At 38.4% G+C, this 15,703-nt stretch overlaps 1 protein-coding gene across 1 annotated transcript in view; it reads left to right on the forward strand.

Moving 5' to 3' along the window:
• Nucleotides 1-15,703, forward strand: part of NPAS3 (neuronal PAS domain protein 3) — an 815,671-nt gene that overhangs the window by 363,322 nt on the left and 436,646 nt on the right. Inside the window, exon 4 of the mRNA XM_015563843.1 lies at nt 1,929-2,005. Within this exon, the coding sequence (XP_015419329.1) occupies nt 1,929-2,005 (77 nt within the window). The remainder of the gene's footprint in view (nt 1-1,928; nt 2,006-15,703) is intronic.

Genomic DNA, 15,703 nt, shown 5'->3' on the forward strand with positions numbered 1-15,703 from the left:
ACACACATGCACAGAAGTGATGTATTAAGTATATCTGAATATTTAAATTTTAAAAATCTTGTGTCTTGCTTGTGTCTATACTAATAAAAATTAACCTTAGGGTAGGAACCTGATCTTTCTGTTTTAAGATGATTAGTTGTGTGTTTTCCTGAAGCAAATGAGGAAGTCGAAATAGAGATCTCTAAGATCCCTGCCAGCTGGAATATTCTCAGATAATAATCACTCTTCAATTATATTTTATAAATTTTGCCATTGAAACAAAATGCCTCTTTTACTTCTTCTTGCTAGTAATACTGATACTGAAACACTCATGCAGTTTTCAAAGTGTCTTTCAGACCCTGACTCACACTTGCAGGGGTAAACTGCCTGCTTTTGCACAGCACAATAATCACAAGCACATTTATATTATAATTCCTACTAAGCTATGGATGCAACTGACTGACTTAGTAACTGAAACTAAGCACAATTATGCCAGGAGCATTTTGCTGAAAATTTTTTGTAACTAGCTGGAAGTGGGTTTTAGAAGAAAGTGGAGTGGGGGTGGTATTGTATTTTCAATTTATAGCATCTAAATTTGAGGGAGCAGAGGTTTGTCTAAAATTTTCAAGAAAAGAGGGAAGACATGGGGAATTTACTTGTTGGAAATAAGGAGAAGATCAGAATTTTTTCCATAAATTACTGTAAACCACAAAGATTTTTATGCTTGAAAAATTATAAAAGACTAGAGACGCCCGATGCACGAAGATTCGTGCAAGAATGGGCCTTCCTTCCCCTGGCTGCCGGCACCGCCTTTGCTCTGGCCGGAGCCGCCTTTCCGCCTTCCCACGCGGCCCAGAAACCCAGAGCAGCTGGGGCAGTGCTTAATGCCCCCAGCCCCCAGCAGCTGGGCACCTGTGCATACAAATTAACCTGCCAGCTTTGTTGGGTTAATTTGCATACTCACTGCTGATTGGCTGATAAGCATTGTGAAAGTATGGTTAATTTGCATCTTTATATTTTATTAGTGTAAATACGGATACCCAGAACAGATGTAAAGTCAAATTGTGTGACCATACAAAAAATTATGTATAGAGAAAACCCTCAATTGTGGATCCCACAGAAGCCTGGCAGCAAGCTCAGTTTTGTTAAGGATAGGGGGCTCTTTGAGTGCAGGTGCCTGTGGACAACACATGTGGGGTGCGCCAGGAAGAGCAGGACTGACCATGTGAGTGGAGAACTGGAGTATTCCCATAAGAGCACAGTCCCTGTGCTGGTAGGACACATGCTGAGTGCAAGGCCACCTGTGCTTCTCCAAGATTCTGTAGGAATAGTTGCATGTGAATGTGCAGTAAACAGAAAAATCCAGCCACCCCGAGACCCTTAACACTAGTGTAAACAGTCATTAATGAGAGTCTCTTCTCCAACATGTTGCATTTATTAAATTATGATAAAGTTGTTGCATTAGAGCATTTTAAAAAATCCTGCTTTTTTTTTTCTAGCCTAGAGAATATAAAAAGTTTAGGTTTTATTTGGGGGGGGGGCAGTATGTGTGTACTTTAAAAATACCTAAATTTTAAGAAAAAAAAGTACTAAAAAGTACTAATTTATCTTAATGGAATGTGAGCATTCATGTTTTTGCTTCAATATAGGGAAAACAGTCCAAAGTAATTTTTTTTTAAAAAAAGTCTGGGTGTGGTTTGTTGTTGTCTGACTTGGAAACTCAACCTTGGTTCTGCTTATGCTCAGGCAACTCGGGGCCAAGTTAGCATTGGGCTGTGTTTCTCTGAGATGTCATTGTTATAGTAACTAGTGACGTAATTAAAGAAAATTAAGTTGAAGGTATGAATCTGAGCTCCAACTTAATTATTTTCTTTCTTTTCTTCCTTTCTGTTTCTTTTACCCTCCTTTTCTTTTCTTTTTTTCTTTCCTTTTTTTTCTCTAAGTTATAGGTGCACAACGAAGGAGAAGCCCCAGTGCACTGGCCATTGAAGTATTTGAAGCACATTTGGGAAGTCACATTTTGCAGGTACCTCTAAGACAAAAAGAAGCTTGCTTATATTTTACTAAGAAAATTCCATATGATTAGTCTTTTATTAATTTTTTTTAAAATTTCAACTATGTATGTGGCTGGATGTTGGAATTCTGAAATTCTTATGAGTCCATTTTCTTTTCTTTTTAGAAAGCCATCCCTTGAGAGAATATTAATGAGAAAGGGAGGGCAAGTATTATTTGTAATAATTGAGATGAATTGCGCTATTTGGTTGATGCTCAATGTATAGTAGCTGGCTGTTCTCAGAATGGTAGTGTGTGTGCTGCATTTGTAAGTGGATATATGTATGTGTCTTTGGAGCTGTATATTGTCCTAGACAGAGCAAACTTTTGTGAAAGCAATGTGACTTTTTTATGTGTTGCCAAATTTCAGTTGTTTTTTGCTTGAGTTTGCATTCATAAGTGCTTCAAATCTTAATGTCTGTCTCTCCCCCAAATTACACACTTTCTCAGGGTGAAATCTTAAAGCATATTTTAAGTGAAAGGAGACAAACAATGATAATAATTTAATTTTGGTAATGAATTTCATGGCAGGTAAATGTGAGGGTGACTGGATGGACCTGCAGTTAGATATTTATCTGAGAGCAGTTTCATGCCAAACTCAGCATCTCAACTTATTTCCTCAAGACTTTGCCATCAACTCAACACATCCATGAGTACTTGTTCTGCACTGTTTCTGCCTCCAACGTTGATGTTTCCATAGCCAAAGCTTTCTTTAACTACACAAGATACATTTTGAACATGGAATTAGAGAAGCAAATACATTTGGGATATTTAGGCAACTTATTTGGGGCGGAGGGGATGGTTATGGTCTACTTTTTTAATTAAAAAAGAAAAGTAAACTCCAAATACCTATTCATTCAGAGTTAAACACATGACTTCTGTGGTGATTTTATTTTGTAGAGAGCCAAAAATAGTCTTGAATTTAGCATATGATTCCCGAAAGCATGTTCTCTAGAAAACTGTCTCCAGCAGATTCTCCATGACTTAATCCTAGTGGGTCTTCAAAGTGGTTCCGTGGGCAGTAGCCTCAGCATCACCCGAGACACTTGTTCAAAGGACACATTCCTGGGCTTCCCTCTGAACCCACCAAATCAGAATCTTCAGGGTGAAGTCCAGTGATTTGTGATTTTTAACAACCTTTTGAGAAAATGTGATGTTTTATTAGGACTGAGATGTCACAGTTTACATTTCCAAATTTAAGGACCTAAAAAAGACTTACCTTGTTTATTTTTGTTTATTCTGATGTTTCTCATTTATCCACTAATACATCTTAAAATCCATGTAACAGATGTGTCTTAAAATACACCTTAGGAGATGCTATTCTATCATGCGTATAAATTTTGAATTGCCTTTGCAGTAGATTAGTCTCAGGGCTATAGCAAGGAATTTGCTTTCCAGATCTTCAGATTTTTGTCTCTCTCTTTCCTGTACACACTTTGTTCAGAATTTCCTTTATAAGTTTTACATAAGCCATGGTATAATATACATGTATTATAATGTGATTCAGGATGACTCCTATTTACATTCTAAAGTGATCAGTGCATTGACTTAGTCAATGAAAGAAAAGGTTCAAAGAGCAGCTCCAGATTATTACCCTCTGAATTCATTCTAGAACTCGAGTCCTAGGCTTCATTGAGAGACTAGAGAGTCTAGAATGAAGCTGCTGAGCTCTTCTGCTGGTTTACCTTGGTCACACCTGACACAGACAACCCATTTTAAGACAAACATAGGCAGCCAGATGTTGCTTAGAGTGAAATAACCAGGCTAGTTAGTAAACTAGAAATCATGTTACATGAGGAGCGGCAAAGGGCTTGGTGAGGTTTAGTTTGGAAAACACTTAGCTTAAATGGGATATTAACGTCCTCTGTATTTGAAAGCCTCCTCTGAAAACAGAAATGTATATATTCCGTGTGGCATCAGAGTGTGGGAAAGAGAAATGGGTAAAAATTGGAGCGAGAAAAAATCATTTCATTTGAAAAGACTTGCAAATAGTGTTGTCCACATTTGGAATATGTTCAAAGCCTTTGAATTTAAGAAGTATAGGTGGCTTGATAGGGAGCTTTCACAATAGTGAGGCATCCAAGCATGGTTGCACTAGATCAGTGATGGAGAACCTTTTGAGCTCGGTGTGTCGGCATTTTGAAAAACCCTAACTTAACTCTGGTGCCGTGTCACATATAGAAATTTTTTGATATTTACAACCATAGTAAAACAAAGATTTATATATTTTTAAATATATGTTAATGATTTAAATGCCATTTAACAAAGAAAAATCAACCAAAAAAATGAGTTTGCCCCAGGCAGGTGCCCTAACCGGAATTGAGCCCGGGACCCTTAAGTCCACAGGCCAATGCTCTATCCACTGAGCCAAACCAGCTGGGGCAAGATTTATATTTTTGATATTTATTTTATATATTTAAATGCCATTTAACAAAAAAAAAAATCAACCAAAAAAATGAGTTCATGTCACCTCTGACATGCGTGTCATAGGTTCGCCATCACTGCACTAGATGATCCTGTAAGTATAATATAATTTCCATATTTTCCTTCAGGAGGGTCCATGTTTGAGTCTGGTTGAGTCTTTCTTCCTTTTATGCTATTCTTTCTTCACTTGCAAATATCGGATAAAACCCATGTGGTCAACGTGGTTTCTAACCTCACAGTCTACCATCATTACTAAATAATATATATATAATACTTGGTGAGAATACAGAATTCACTGTAGTAGGCACGTGGCTGCTTGCTGTGTGGAACTAGCTTGCAATCCTTTGGTAAAAGATGAGCCAGTAGGTCTCATAAATTGAGAAGCATCACACTGGTCAAGTACTAAGAGGCTACAAAGCTGGTAGGCTCTGAGTTTGCCACAAACCATCAAAGAAGACTTCTCAAAGTTGTTCTTTAGGTAGAGAACATTGAAGAAGACTCTAATCAAAGTAGATGTCAAACACAAAGGCATGGGGACAGCAAATAGTAGATCTTGTTTGGGAATTGTTGGTGTTTCAATTGATGGCTGCTTCACATGCACAGGGGAGCACCTAAGAGATAAAGAAAGAGAAGCTATCTGAGCCATATAAGACAGGCCTAGTGAACTAAGCCAGGATGCTCTACCCATTGATGAGCTCATGAAGAAAGCTTTTGTACAAGAGATAAGGATTTGGTTTATATCCAGAGTTATCAAAATATGGTATCTAGAAAGTCTTTGAGTTGTGAGAGGCTAATACAGAAACCATTTAGGAAATTATTATAATAGTCCAAGATTCCAAATGAAGATTTTCTCCAAGATAGAGAATCTATGAATGGAGTCAGGTATGGAATTGAGATTGAATTATTAGATGTGAAAGGCTAGGGGATGACAGGAATTAATGACCACAGGTTTTCTAGATTGGTAACAGCTGTCTATACCCTTATCTGAGAAGACTCAAATGAGATATTATCTTAAATAGCCACTTGATAAATGTAAGCAGTTGGAAACCTAGTCTGATTCTCACGAGATAAAGTCTAGGACTGAAAAGAGGGCTGGGAATTACTAATCACTATCATACTAGTAGGGATGAATGAGAGTTCAAATCAAGCAGTGAGTTGTAGACCCATGGAAGTAATGTGGAGCAATGAGAGAAGACAGTTGAGGAGAGGCAACCCCAGTGTATATCATCACTTAAGATGCAAGTAGAAGATGAGGAAAGAGTAGACAAAAAGGTAAGAGGAAACCATGGGATTTTACTTTGCTTAAGGAAGGAGTATTAATAATGACAAGGTGGTTAAGGCTAAATCTTTTTGTAAGATACATACTGAAGAGATGTCATAGGTTTTGTCCATTGAAATAGTTATAATGGAAGTTGTTAGGTGCAGAAGACAAACCTAAAGAGTGACAAAACATACAGATGTCTGGAGTTTGTGGTAAAAGAAGGGTGGGAGATAAGAAAACAGTGTGAAGGGAAATTTGTGTTTTTAATGTTGTTAGAGTATATGTCTGAGGTTCATGGGATCAATCATTACCAATTGTATGCTCTTTAGCAATCAGCTTTCCAAAAATCAATATCTTGTGGTCATGTCTATATTAAGAAAGGATAAGCTTTCAATATTATTAATGGTTATATACCATTCCATTCCATAATTTATTTAACCACTTTCCTATCATTAAATATTTTGATCATATGTATAAATTTGCATATTTTTCTTGTGTGTGTTTATTTAAATTCTCTTTTTTATTAAATTTACTGGGGTGACATTGGTTAATAAGATCATCTAGATTTCAAGAATAAATTTGCATTTCTTTTTAAAAAATATATTTTATTGATATTTTACAGAGAGTAAGGGAGAGAGAGAGAAACAGCGATCAGCTAGCTGCCTCCTGCACACCTCCTACTGGGAATGTGCCCACAACCAAGGTACATGCCCTTGACCGGAATCGAACCTGGGACCTTTCAGTCCACAGGCTGACGCTCTTATCAACTGAGCCAAACTGGTTAGGGCAGTGGTTCTCAACCTTCTGGCCCTTTAAATACAGTTCCTCATGTTGTGACCCAACCATAAAATTATTTTTGTTGCTACTTCATAACTGTAATGTTGCTACTGTTATGAATCCTAATGTAAATATCTGATATGCAGGATGGTCTTAGGCGACCCCTGTGAAAGGGTCATTCGACCACCAAAGGGGTCGAGACGCATAGGTTGAGAACCGCTGATTTAGGACTAAATTTGCATCTCTAATGCAAATACCTAGTGAGGGTGAACTTCTGTGTGTGTGTGTGTGTGTGTGTGTGTGTTGTGTGTTGTGTGTTGTGTGTTTGTGGGTGGGTGCGACCCCAATTAGAAAGAGTCTATTTTGGGTTGATTTTAGCAAAATCTATTGACTTTTTAGTATGTGTGATATTTTATATATTGTTTAAGTTCTCCTCTTATATCATTAAATGCTAACAATAGGTAGCTATGAGATAGGTGCTATGATTGTACACATCTTAAAACGGAAGTCAACTACAACTTAGAAAATTTAAGTAACTGACTCAAGCTCACAAGGCTAGTTAAGTGAGAATTCAATTTGAATATAGGATACTAAATACTAGATTACAATACTTCCCATGAGTGATGGGGACATTTTTAAAGGCAATGGTAATGAAAGGAAATAATTTATATTTGGAGTGAACAGGATTAGAGAATTGATGGAATCTGGAAGGTGAAGTGGAAGTCAGTTCTGAATACCAGGGTGGAACTCTGGGAAATGCCTGTTACTTCTCGGTACCAAGTGCCAGCTGTCCTGCTGCCTGTGCCCCGGTGATGTGTCATGGAAGAGCATGTTAAGGACCCCTTGCAAGCATATCAAACTTGCAGCTGGTGGGCCGCGAGTTTGACATGCTTGGCAGAGAGTTGGGGGAGACAATTGAAGATGAACCAGATGAACCCCTTAATTTTTGGTACCGATTTTGTGGACAGCAATGTTTTTGCAATGTATATCATATTAGCTATATATTCTCTTGGGACAATTTAGTGAGTTTACTGGATCCTTAAAAATTTGCTTCTTTCCTACGAAGAGGGAAAAAAACACACACAATTTAAAGGTGATTCTATCAACATAAAAATCAACTGTTGCGAAGTTATCTTCTAATTTAATGATCCAATAACAGTGTGTGTAGGCAAGGCCATTGCCCAGGCTGTGTACCAGGCAAAGCTAGAGCTACCATTCACATCCCTTACATGGACACTTTACTACTGACTGTGACCCTTAGTGTAGCTCGGTGAGCCTGTAGCTGTTTCATATGTGAATTTCACAGCAGAGGCATCCCCTGCAGGAGAGCTGAAGGCTTCAGCAGACATCAGCCTTGACTGTAGGACTGTGAAGCACAGGTGTTGGGCCCAAGTCAGGGAATTTTAGTTCACTTTAGTCTCCTTTGACTTTTATTACTTAGATGAGGATCAGGGGGCAAGGGATCAAGATGGGCAGTTGTGCATTTTGTGACAAGTTAAGTAAAAATACAAGAACTTTAGGTCATTGGGTGGGATCTTTTCTGAATACAGTACACGTCACTAAACACATACTTTGGTTCCTGCTTTGAAAGCTCGCTTAAGGCATTATTGTTCCTACTTCATAATATCCTTAATATGAAAATAAAATAAGTGGTATTTATTTTGACTTGCCCAATTTAGAGACCAGATAGAATGAATATTCATGTTTTATGTTCTCAAAGTTAATGCAACACAAAATGGTAACAAATATCTTTGTAACTCAAAATTAACTGGTGGTAGGACTTTCCCTTAGGTGCAGGTTTATGAATGGAGTGTTTTAATTACTCGCGGGCCCTTGGCAGAAGGGTTTAAGTTTTCTTCAGTCTGTAAATAATGCTTATATAATTGTTACATAAAATTGCACTATTGTTTTCACATGCTCCATAGTAATGCTGCTTTACTCACCTCACAGGCATTAAAACAAAGGAAATCAACTCTTATACGTGGAAGATTTTTAAAGTTAATGTTTATATTCTTGTGAGCACATGGTGGTGAACTACAGATAGATACTGTATAAATTACTGACATTGTGAAATACATATAATTACTGATAACTACTAATAGTTATACAATGATTAAAGGGTGATTTTATCCATAACAAGGTTTGAATGTTAAATAAAATTTTGTATGTTGGATAATATAAGCAGAATAATAAGTACTCACATAGTTGTGAATAAATGATATGAGTGTAAATATTTAATCTAAGTCTTGGGAGAATAAAAATAATATTCTATAAGAAATGCCCTAAAGAGAGACAATAACAGACGTGTGATATTCATATGTTAGTTTTGAGCTTGGCTCTATTGCATGAACCCTCCTATATCTATATAACTGAGCCTGCATTATTGCTGAGAGAGTTGGGGGAGGCAATTGAAGATGAGCCCTTTGAAGATGAATAGGAAGAGAATCCCAGGGGCAGACCCTTTGAGGAAGACCAAGAGGGAGCTGCCAAGGTCATTCCAAGGTGATGACACCTGTGGTCCTCTGAGTGGGAGTGGATCAGAGAAGGCTGGGCAGAATGGTTGCTTACTGCCTATCTTCCCCAGGGAACTCTGTTTTTGCAGGATCATTTACTAGTAGAACAACACTCTTGTAGAAGACATAGGTATGACCATCACCATAGCAGAACAATTTAAATAATGCCTACATATTTTTAATGGTGGGGAGAAGGGAACTCATATGTAGCTATTTTTCTGTTTTATAGAGTAGTCAGAGACCTGTGTGGATGAAATGAAAGACTCTGTATGTCTCAATCAAATGTCAGATTTCAACCTTGTGGTTTTCCTTTCCCTTAATACCTTCAAGCATGGAATGAAGAGTAGAGTCATATCTCAAATAAAAGAAAAGTGTAGGTTTAAAAGAGGATGTTATGGATCCGATTTAGAAAAAAACAAAACAAAAACAAACCCAGATTTATATTTAAATTTCTGTGTTTCTGTTTTTAATTACATTTTGAAGATTGGGTAACGGCATACCCCGAAATCATGACAAGTTGGTTTATATACTATTTTGGTCCTGAAGAATTATTGTTAGGTAAATGAAACCATGCAGATGGTCTATCAGGAATATTTAAAAATTGTGGTTGATGAAGGAAAACAAAATTAAAAGTGTGTTGTGATGTTTTATATCTTATTATTTAAGTATTGGTAGCCACAGTCCTGCTACAGCAGTGGTTCTCAACTTGTGGGTCGCGACCCCTTTGGGGGTCGAACGACCCTTTTACAGGGGTCGCCTAAGACCATCAGAAAACACATATATAATTACATATTGTTTTGTGATTAATCACTATGCTTTTATTATGTTCAATTTGTAACAATAAAATTGGGGGTCGCCACAACATGAGGAACTGTATTAAAGGGTCGTGGCATTAGGAAGGTTGAGAACCACTGTGCTAAAGTCTCTGGGACTCAATCAATTGTGGAAGACTAAGAAGATTCTTTAGAGAAAGGAAATTGATGTATAAGTAAAGGAGGTACTTATAACTATGTTGGAATGTGGGGTAGAAAATGCCAAATCTGTTACCAGTATCTTTTTAAATCACATTCTGCAAGAGAAAATAAAAGGTTAACTAGTATAATTCAAACATCTAGAAAAAGAAGATTGAATAGTACCTAAAACAGCTCAAAAATTAATACAAAAATATAAATTATTGATTAAAGATGCTGCCTAGCCAAGTCAACACTCATTTCGCATTTGATGGTAGTGTTAATAGAAGACTTCTGTGAGAAAGGATATTTTCTATTTTATTGAAAATTCGAAATTCCACCCTTACTTGTTGTTTTATTGGAACCTATACATATAAAAGAAAGTGTCTCTAGGAAAGTTGCTTGTTCTTACTCTTGATGGCCTTTGTTGGCAGAACGGTGTCCTGCTGGACATTAGTGCTAAAATGAAAGAATTTCATGTAATAGAGGCTCTTTTTTGCTGAGATAGAAAGGTGAGTAGAAAATGAGTGAGAGATGAATGACCCGAAAGTCTCCTTATAATCCAGACTGGTAAGAAAATGTTAAACTAAATATAGAAAAAGAGAAAGTTAGTGAATATATTTGCATATGCAAATTAGCTTAATTGATACTGCTTGCCTCTACAGGGATTTTTCATTACAAACTGGAGTGCTACATTGTTCAGCTCATATTGAGTAATTTAGTAACTAATGAGACCAGTTTGCACTAATTTGCATATGATAAATGAGCTTAATTGCAGTAAATAACTTGGAGGCATAATTACTTAATTTTCCTGTGTTGCATGGCTTTTAAGTTCACGTATGAACAACTCAAGATAATTTTGCATATTTAAATTAGTTGCTTTTAAATTTTCTTGAACAAAAAAGAAACACACCTTATCAATTGAGCTGTAAGACAATCAGAAGTAAGTTTTACAATATTTTTATTTAAAAAGAAAGGGAAGCAGAAATTTCTTGAGTCTGTTGTTCTTATCATTCACATTCTTACTTCAAATAGGACATCAGCATTAATATTTAGGAAAATGTTTTAATGTTGAAAATTAATGCACAACTTCTATTAGTAACTGAGCTAGGTGTAAACTGAAATATGTATATGAATGAATCATAACTTTTGAAATGGGGATTATGAAAGAGAAGTGACGCATCCCTTACCTAATTTGGGAAGCTAACCCTGGGTCTCCCATCTGCACTGTTCATGTTGTTCAAGTTGCAGGGCTTTGAGGAAGCAGCATCACTCTGAGTCGGGCATGTACTTTCTATCTAGATTAATGCTTCATATCTAGGAAATTGGTTTCATTGGAGAATCTTAGTGATGTTTGCCAAGAATTACATCACTGGTCTTCACATTTACTCAAGAATGAATGTTTTATCAAAATCTCCATTCTCAAAATTGAAAAACTGAAGAATGCAGAGGTCGATGGCTAACCCATTATTTCATGATACTTAGAATTTTACTTTGAAGGAAAAAAGTATAATTATTCAAAATTAACTTGAGTCATATAAAATCATATCTGTGATTCAGTATCAGAAAATAGTTTAAGGTTGTGAAAGTTTAAAACCTATCATTTAAAAACTCATTGCAGTTTTAACTCATTATATATGAAAAAGGAAGGGGTCATTAGGGTTATTCATTGGCTGCAATCTAGAAAAATAACTTATGAAACTTTTTTCTGAAAAGCTCAAATCCCATTCAATTTGGTATAAACTTTCTAGATCCTTTAGGGGTGAGCCAGGACAAGTGCTAATAGTAGTATATTCCAAGTTTCAAATGTGAGTCCTTCATATAATAGGTGCTCAAGAAATACCTGGTGAGTAAGTGAATGAACAAATTAATCCCTCCCAAATAAAATCACATTTAATCCCACAACTAGGGCCTCATCTCACCTTTGTGCTCCCAGCCAGTTTTTAATCATATTCTCTGGATTATTCTGGAGTCTCTTTATGAATTCTAGTTTGTCTAGTTGTTTCTAGACTGCTAGTGAGATTATGGTTGTGGAAGTTTAAAACCTGGGGCAGAGTGTGGCAGATTCTTTTAGTGCATGGATTTTGGCATTCGGCCAACTTGACTTCACATCCCAATTTGCTTACTTATTAAGTGGGTAGACTGATAATAGTCTCTTGTTCCCTCAAAGCCTCAGTTTCTTCATCTTTAAAATATAGAAACAGTAGTAGACGTTTTTCTGATAAGCATTTTGTGAGGATTAAGCAAAAGAGTGTAGTTAAAAGTGCTTAGTACAGAACCTGACATAGAAATGTATTTAATAAGTGTCTGCTAGTATTTCTCCCTGTATGTTGGCCAGCCGGAATAATGCCCATGTTTTTTGAGGAAAAATGTTACTGCTTATTTAGAGCATTAGCAATACAGGGATACGGGAGCAATCAATAAACTCCTCTCAGTTTAAAAGCAAGATAATGAATTTTCATTGAACACAACATAAAATGGTCTGTTTGCCTAAGTGGTATTTATATTTGGTATTATATACTAGCTCACAAAAAAAAAATTAAAATTTGGTTGTGGAAACATGTTTACCTTGAGAATGAAGATCCTTCTCAAAACAACTAATGGCAATGTCAGAAATATCTCATTAGCAGCCTAGAAACAACTAGATAAAGAAGAGTTTGTAAAGAGACTCCATAATCCATGTTTTCTTTATGCCAAAATGTTGATAATGCCATTTCTCTTCTCATTGTATTGTACAGTCCCCACGATTTGCTTAGAAAAATAGAAATAAACAGACAATTGAAAACCCAGAAGAGCTAGAAGGTAGAATCCATGGTTACCCAGTGCTGTAAGTTACTGTTGAGGAGACATCAAAGTGTACATGTGACTCTCCTCATGCATGTTGCACAAATCCATCACCTGTCATGCCAGAAATGGCACCTTTCCACATAGTAGCAGAGGGGAGAACTTCCCAGAAGGATCTCCGTGGTGGTATGTGTACATGTGTGGCAGGTACAGATCCCTTTGGGTTTTCAAGTGCTTACTGACTTGGATTGGCAGAGTGAACATATGTCATTGTCCACAGAGAAGTCTGCGAGAAGTGTGGGTGAGGGGAAGGGGTGGCAGGAAACTGTTATTGTAGAAGAAAGCTGCAGCTTGGGCCACGTGACTGAAAATAGTGGTACTAGTAAGTGAGGACCTTCTAGTTACACACTATCTCCTGAAGTCAGAATCTAGGAAAACAAGATACTGAACTAAAGCTTAGTATTTTTAGATTTATTAAATATTTCCTGAGTGCCTCATTTGCATCAGAGTTGGAGAAAATACTGAGATACAAAGATGATTCATGTGTCTGCCTCTGAGCATTCCCAGTCTGAATGGAGAACACTAATAACAACCAGACCAACACAGTTCAGTGTGACACAGGCCAGCGGGCTTTTGAATCAGTTATGCCTGGATTTGAATTCCTGCTCTTAGTTATGTAGACTTGGGCACTTCACTTCACCTCATTTGCCTCACTTCCCTCAACCCCACATGGAGATGGTAGCAGTTCTTACTTGTGGAGGGCTGTGTGCTACATGAGATATTACACAAAGTGCCTGGCACATAGTGAGGGTTCATCAAAATGTGGCTGTGACAGACTGGCTGCACCTCAGTGGCAACATGAGGGAATCAGCTCACCCAGCATGGGCCAGTCCACCAGTACTTCCTGTGGCTGCAAACTTAACATTACACACTTCACCCCTTTAGCCACCACACACTCCCTTTTGTGTCTCATGTTCATGTGGGTCTGATGGGGGGGGGGCAGTATTTGAGGGTCCTCGCCTCACTAGGTTACATGCATCCTCTTACTGGTCACATATCCTGGAGCTCAGGGGAGAAAAAAAGAGCAGCAGTGTCATTGTGGTTGGGCAGCTTTTGCTTGGGGCCTGCTGATAGGAAGCTTGTTTTACACGGTATGAGAACAGATCTTCAATTCCTTCCTTAGCACTAAGGGTGGCTGAATTATTTGGAGATCAAAGTGGAACAGAAAGATAATTATACTTTCAGTTTTAAAAGTGGATGGAGTTCTTAGAAAATCTTAGGGTTATGTGTCAAATGTGAATATGAATATGTGCTGACGAGTATAGATGTCTGCAAGTCTGGGCCCCATCACAGTGCTCTTTCTGGCTTTGGAATGGTCACTGGAACTAACATTATATTCCTGTTACCAGCATCAGTTAGGAGTGCTGTGAACTAGAGTGACCCCACCTGATTAGCATTTATCATGGACTCCAAACTCAGTCCATGTGTCCAGGGTTGCTTTCTCATCTGAGTCTCCACAGCCTCCTAAGCTTTTTGGACTCTGGGAGAATTTGGGTGTGAGGAGGGTTGGAGGTGGGGACTGAGTGGAAAATGTGGTCTGTTTTCTAAACTGATCTGGTAGCAGAGACCTATATGAGCATCCTGGAACAATACTAATCTGTGAAACACACATGGAGAAGTCCAACTTAGAAGAATGGAATCAAAACTAGTTTAAGATATTAAGAAAACTCTAACTACCATAACAACTAAATTGAACAATTATTATATGACTAGAGGCCCAGTGCACAAAAATTTGTATGCTCCAGGGGAGGGGAACCCCTCAGCCTGGCCTGTGCCCTCTCCCAGTCTGGGAACCCTCGGGGGATGTCCCCTTGCCAGTGGGGAACAGGCCTAAGCTGCAGTCTGACATCCTTAGTGCTGCTGAGGAGATGGGAGAGGCTCCTACCCCCACCGCTGTACTGGCAGCCATCAACCTGGCTTGTGGCTGAGCAGAGCTCCCCCTGTGGGAGCGCACTGACCACCAGGGGGAAGCTCCTGCATTGAGTGCCTGCCCCCAGGTGGTCAGTGTGTGTCAAAGTGACCAGTCATTCCCAGTCGTTCTGCTGTTAGGGTCAGTTTGCATATTACCCTTTTATTATATAGGATAGATGCCTGGTGCATGGGTGGGGCCGGCAGGTTTGCCCTGAAGGGTGTCCTGGATCAGGGTGGGGGTCCCGCCGGGGTGCATGGCCAGCCTGGGTGAGGGGCTGAGGGCCGTTTGCAGGCTGGCCAAGCCCCCTGGCGACAGAAGCTCCCAGCCTCTCCTTTTTTCTTTTTTTTTTAATTCTGGGATTTGTTTACCTTCCATAATTGAAACTTTGTTGCCTTCAGTGGAGCTCAGAGCCCCGCGGCAGGCAGGAAGCTTGGATTCCTGCTCTCTCCAGCTCCGTGGCCACAGCCAGTTGAAAGCAGGTATCTGGGGTTTATTTATCTTCTATAATTGTCAGTGGAGCTCAGAGCAGGCCGGGAAGCTTGGCTTCCTCCATCACTGGAGCAACCAAGCCTACTGCTCACTCCAGCTCTGTTGCTGCTAGCCGCCAACTTGGTTGGGTTAATTTGAATATAGTCGCTCTGAATGGCTGGTTGGCGTGGCTTTATGGTGTAGTGAAGGTACCGTCAATTTGCATGTTTGTCTTTTATTAGTGTAGATAATTTCACATCTGTAGTCTATTTCATTAGGTTTAGAAGACAGAAGATTATTACTGAAGAATCTTCCTTAAGTAGTTGTCCCTCTTTGTGTGCACACATCTGTGTGTGTGTGTGTGTGTGTGTGTGTGTGTGTGGTCAAATACTCTTTTTTTTTACTCCACAAAGTGAAAAACAAAGGAAGAAAATGTTCAAACATCAAAAGATATAGACAAGCAAAATGAGGAAAATAAAAATCAAGTATTTCTTACCATCAAAGGTTCTGTTTCCCTTTTTAT

Source organism: Myotis davidii, unplaced genomic scaffold (assembly GCF_000327345.1).
Source record: "Myotis davidii unplaced genomic scaffold, ASM32734v1 scaffold116, whole genome shotgun sequence".
In the NCBI taxonomy this organism is placed as follows: domain Eukaryota; kingdom Metazoa; phylum Chordata; class Mammalia; order Chiroptera; family Vespertilionidae; genus Myotis; species Myotis davidii.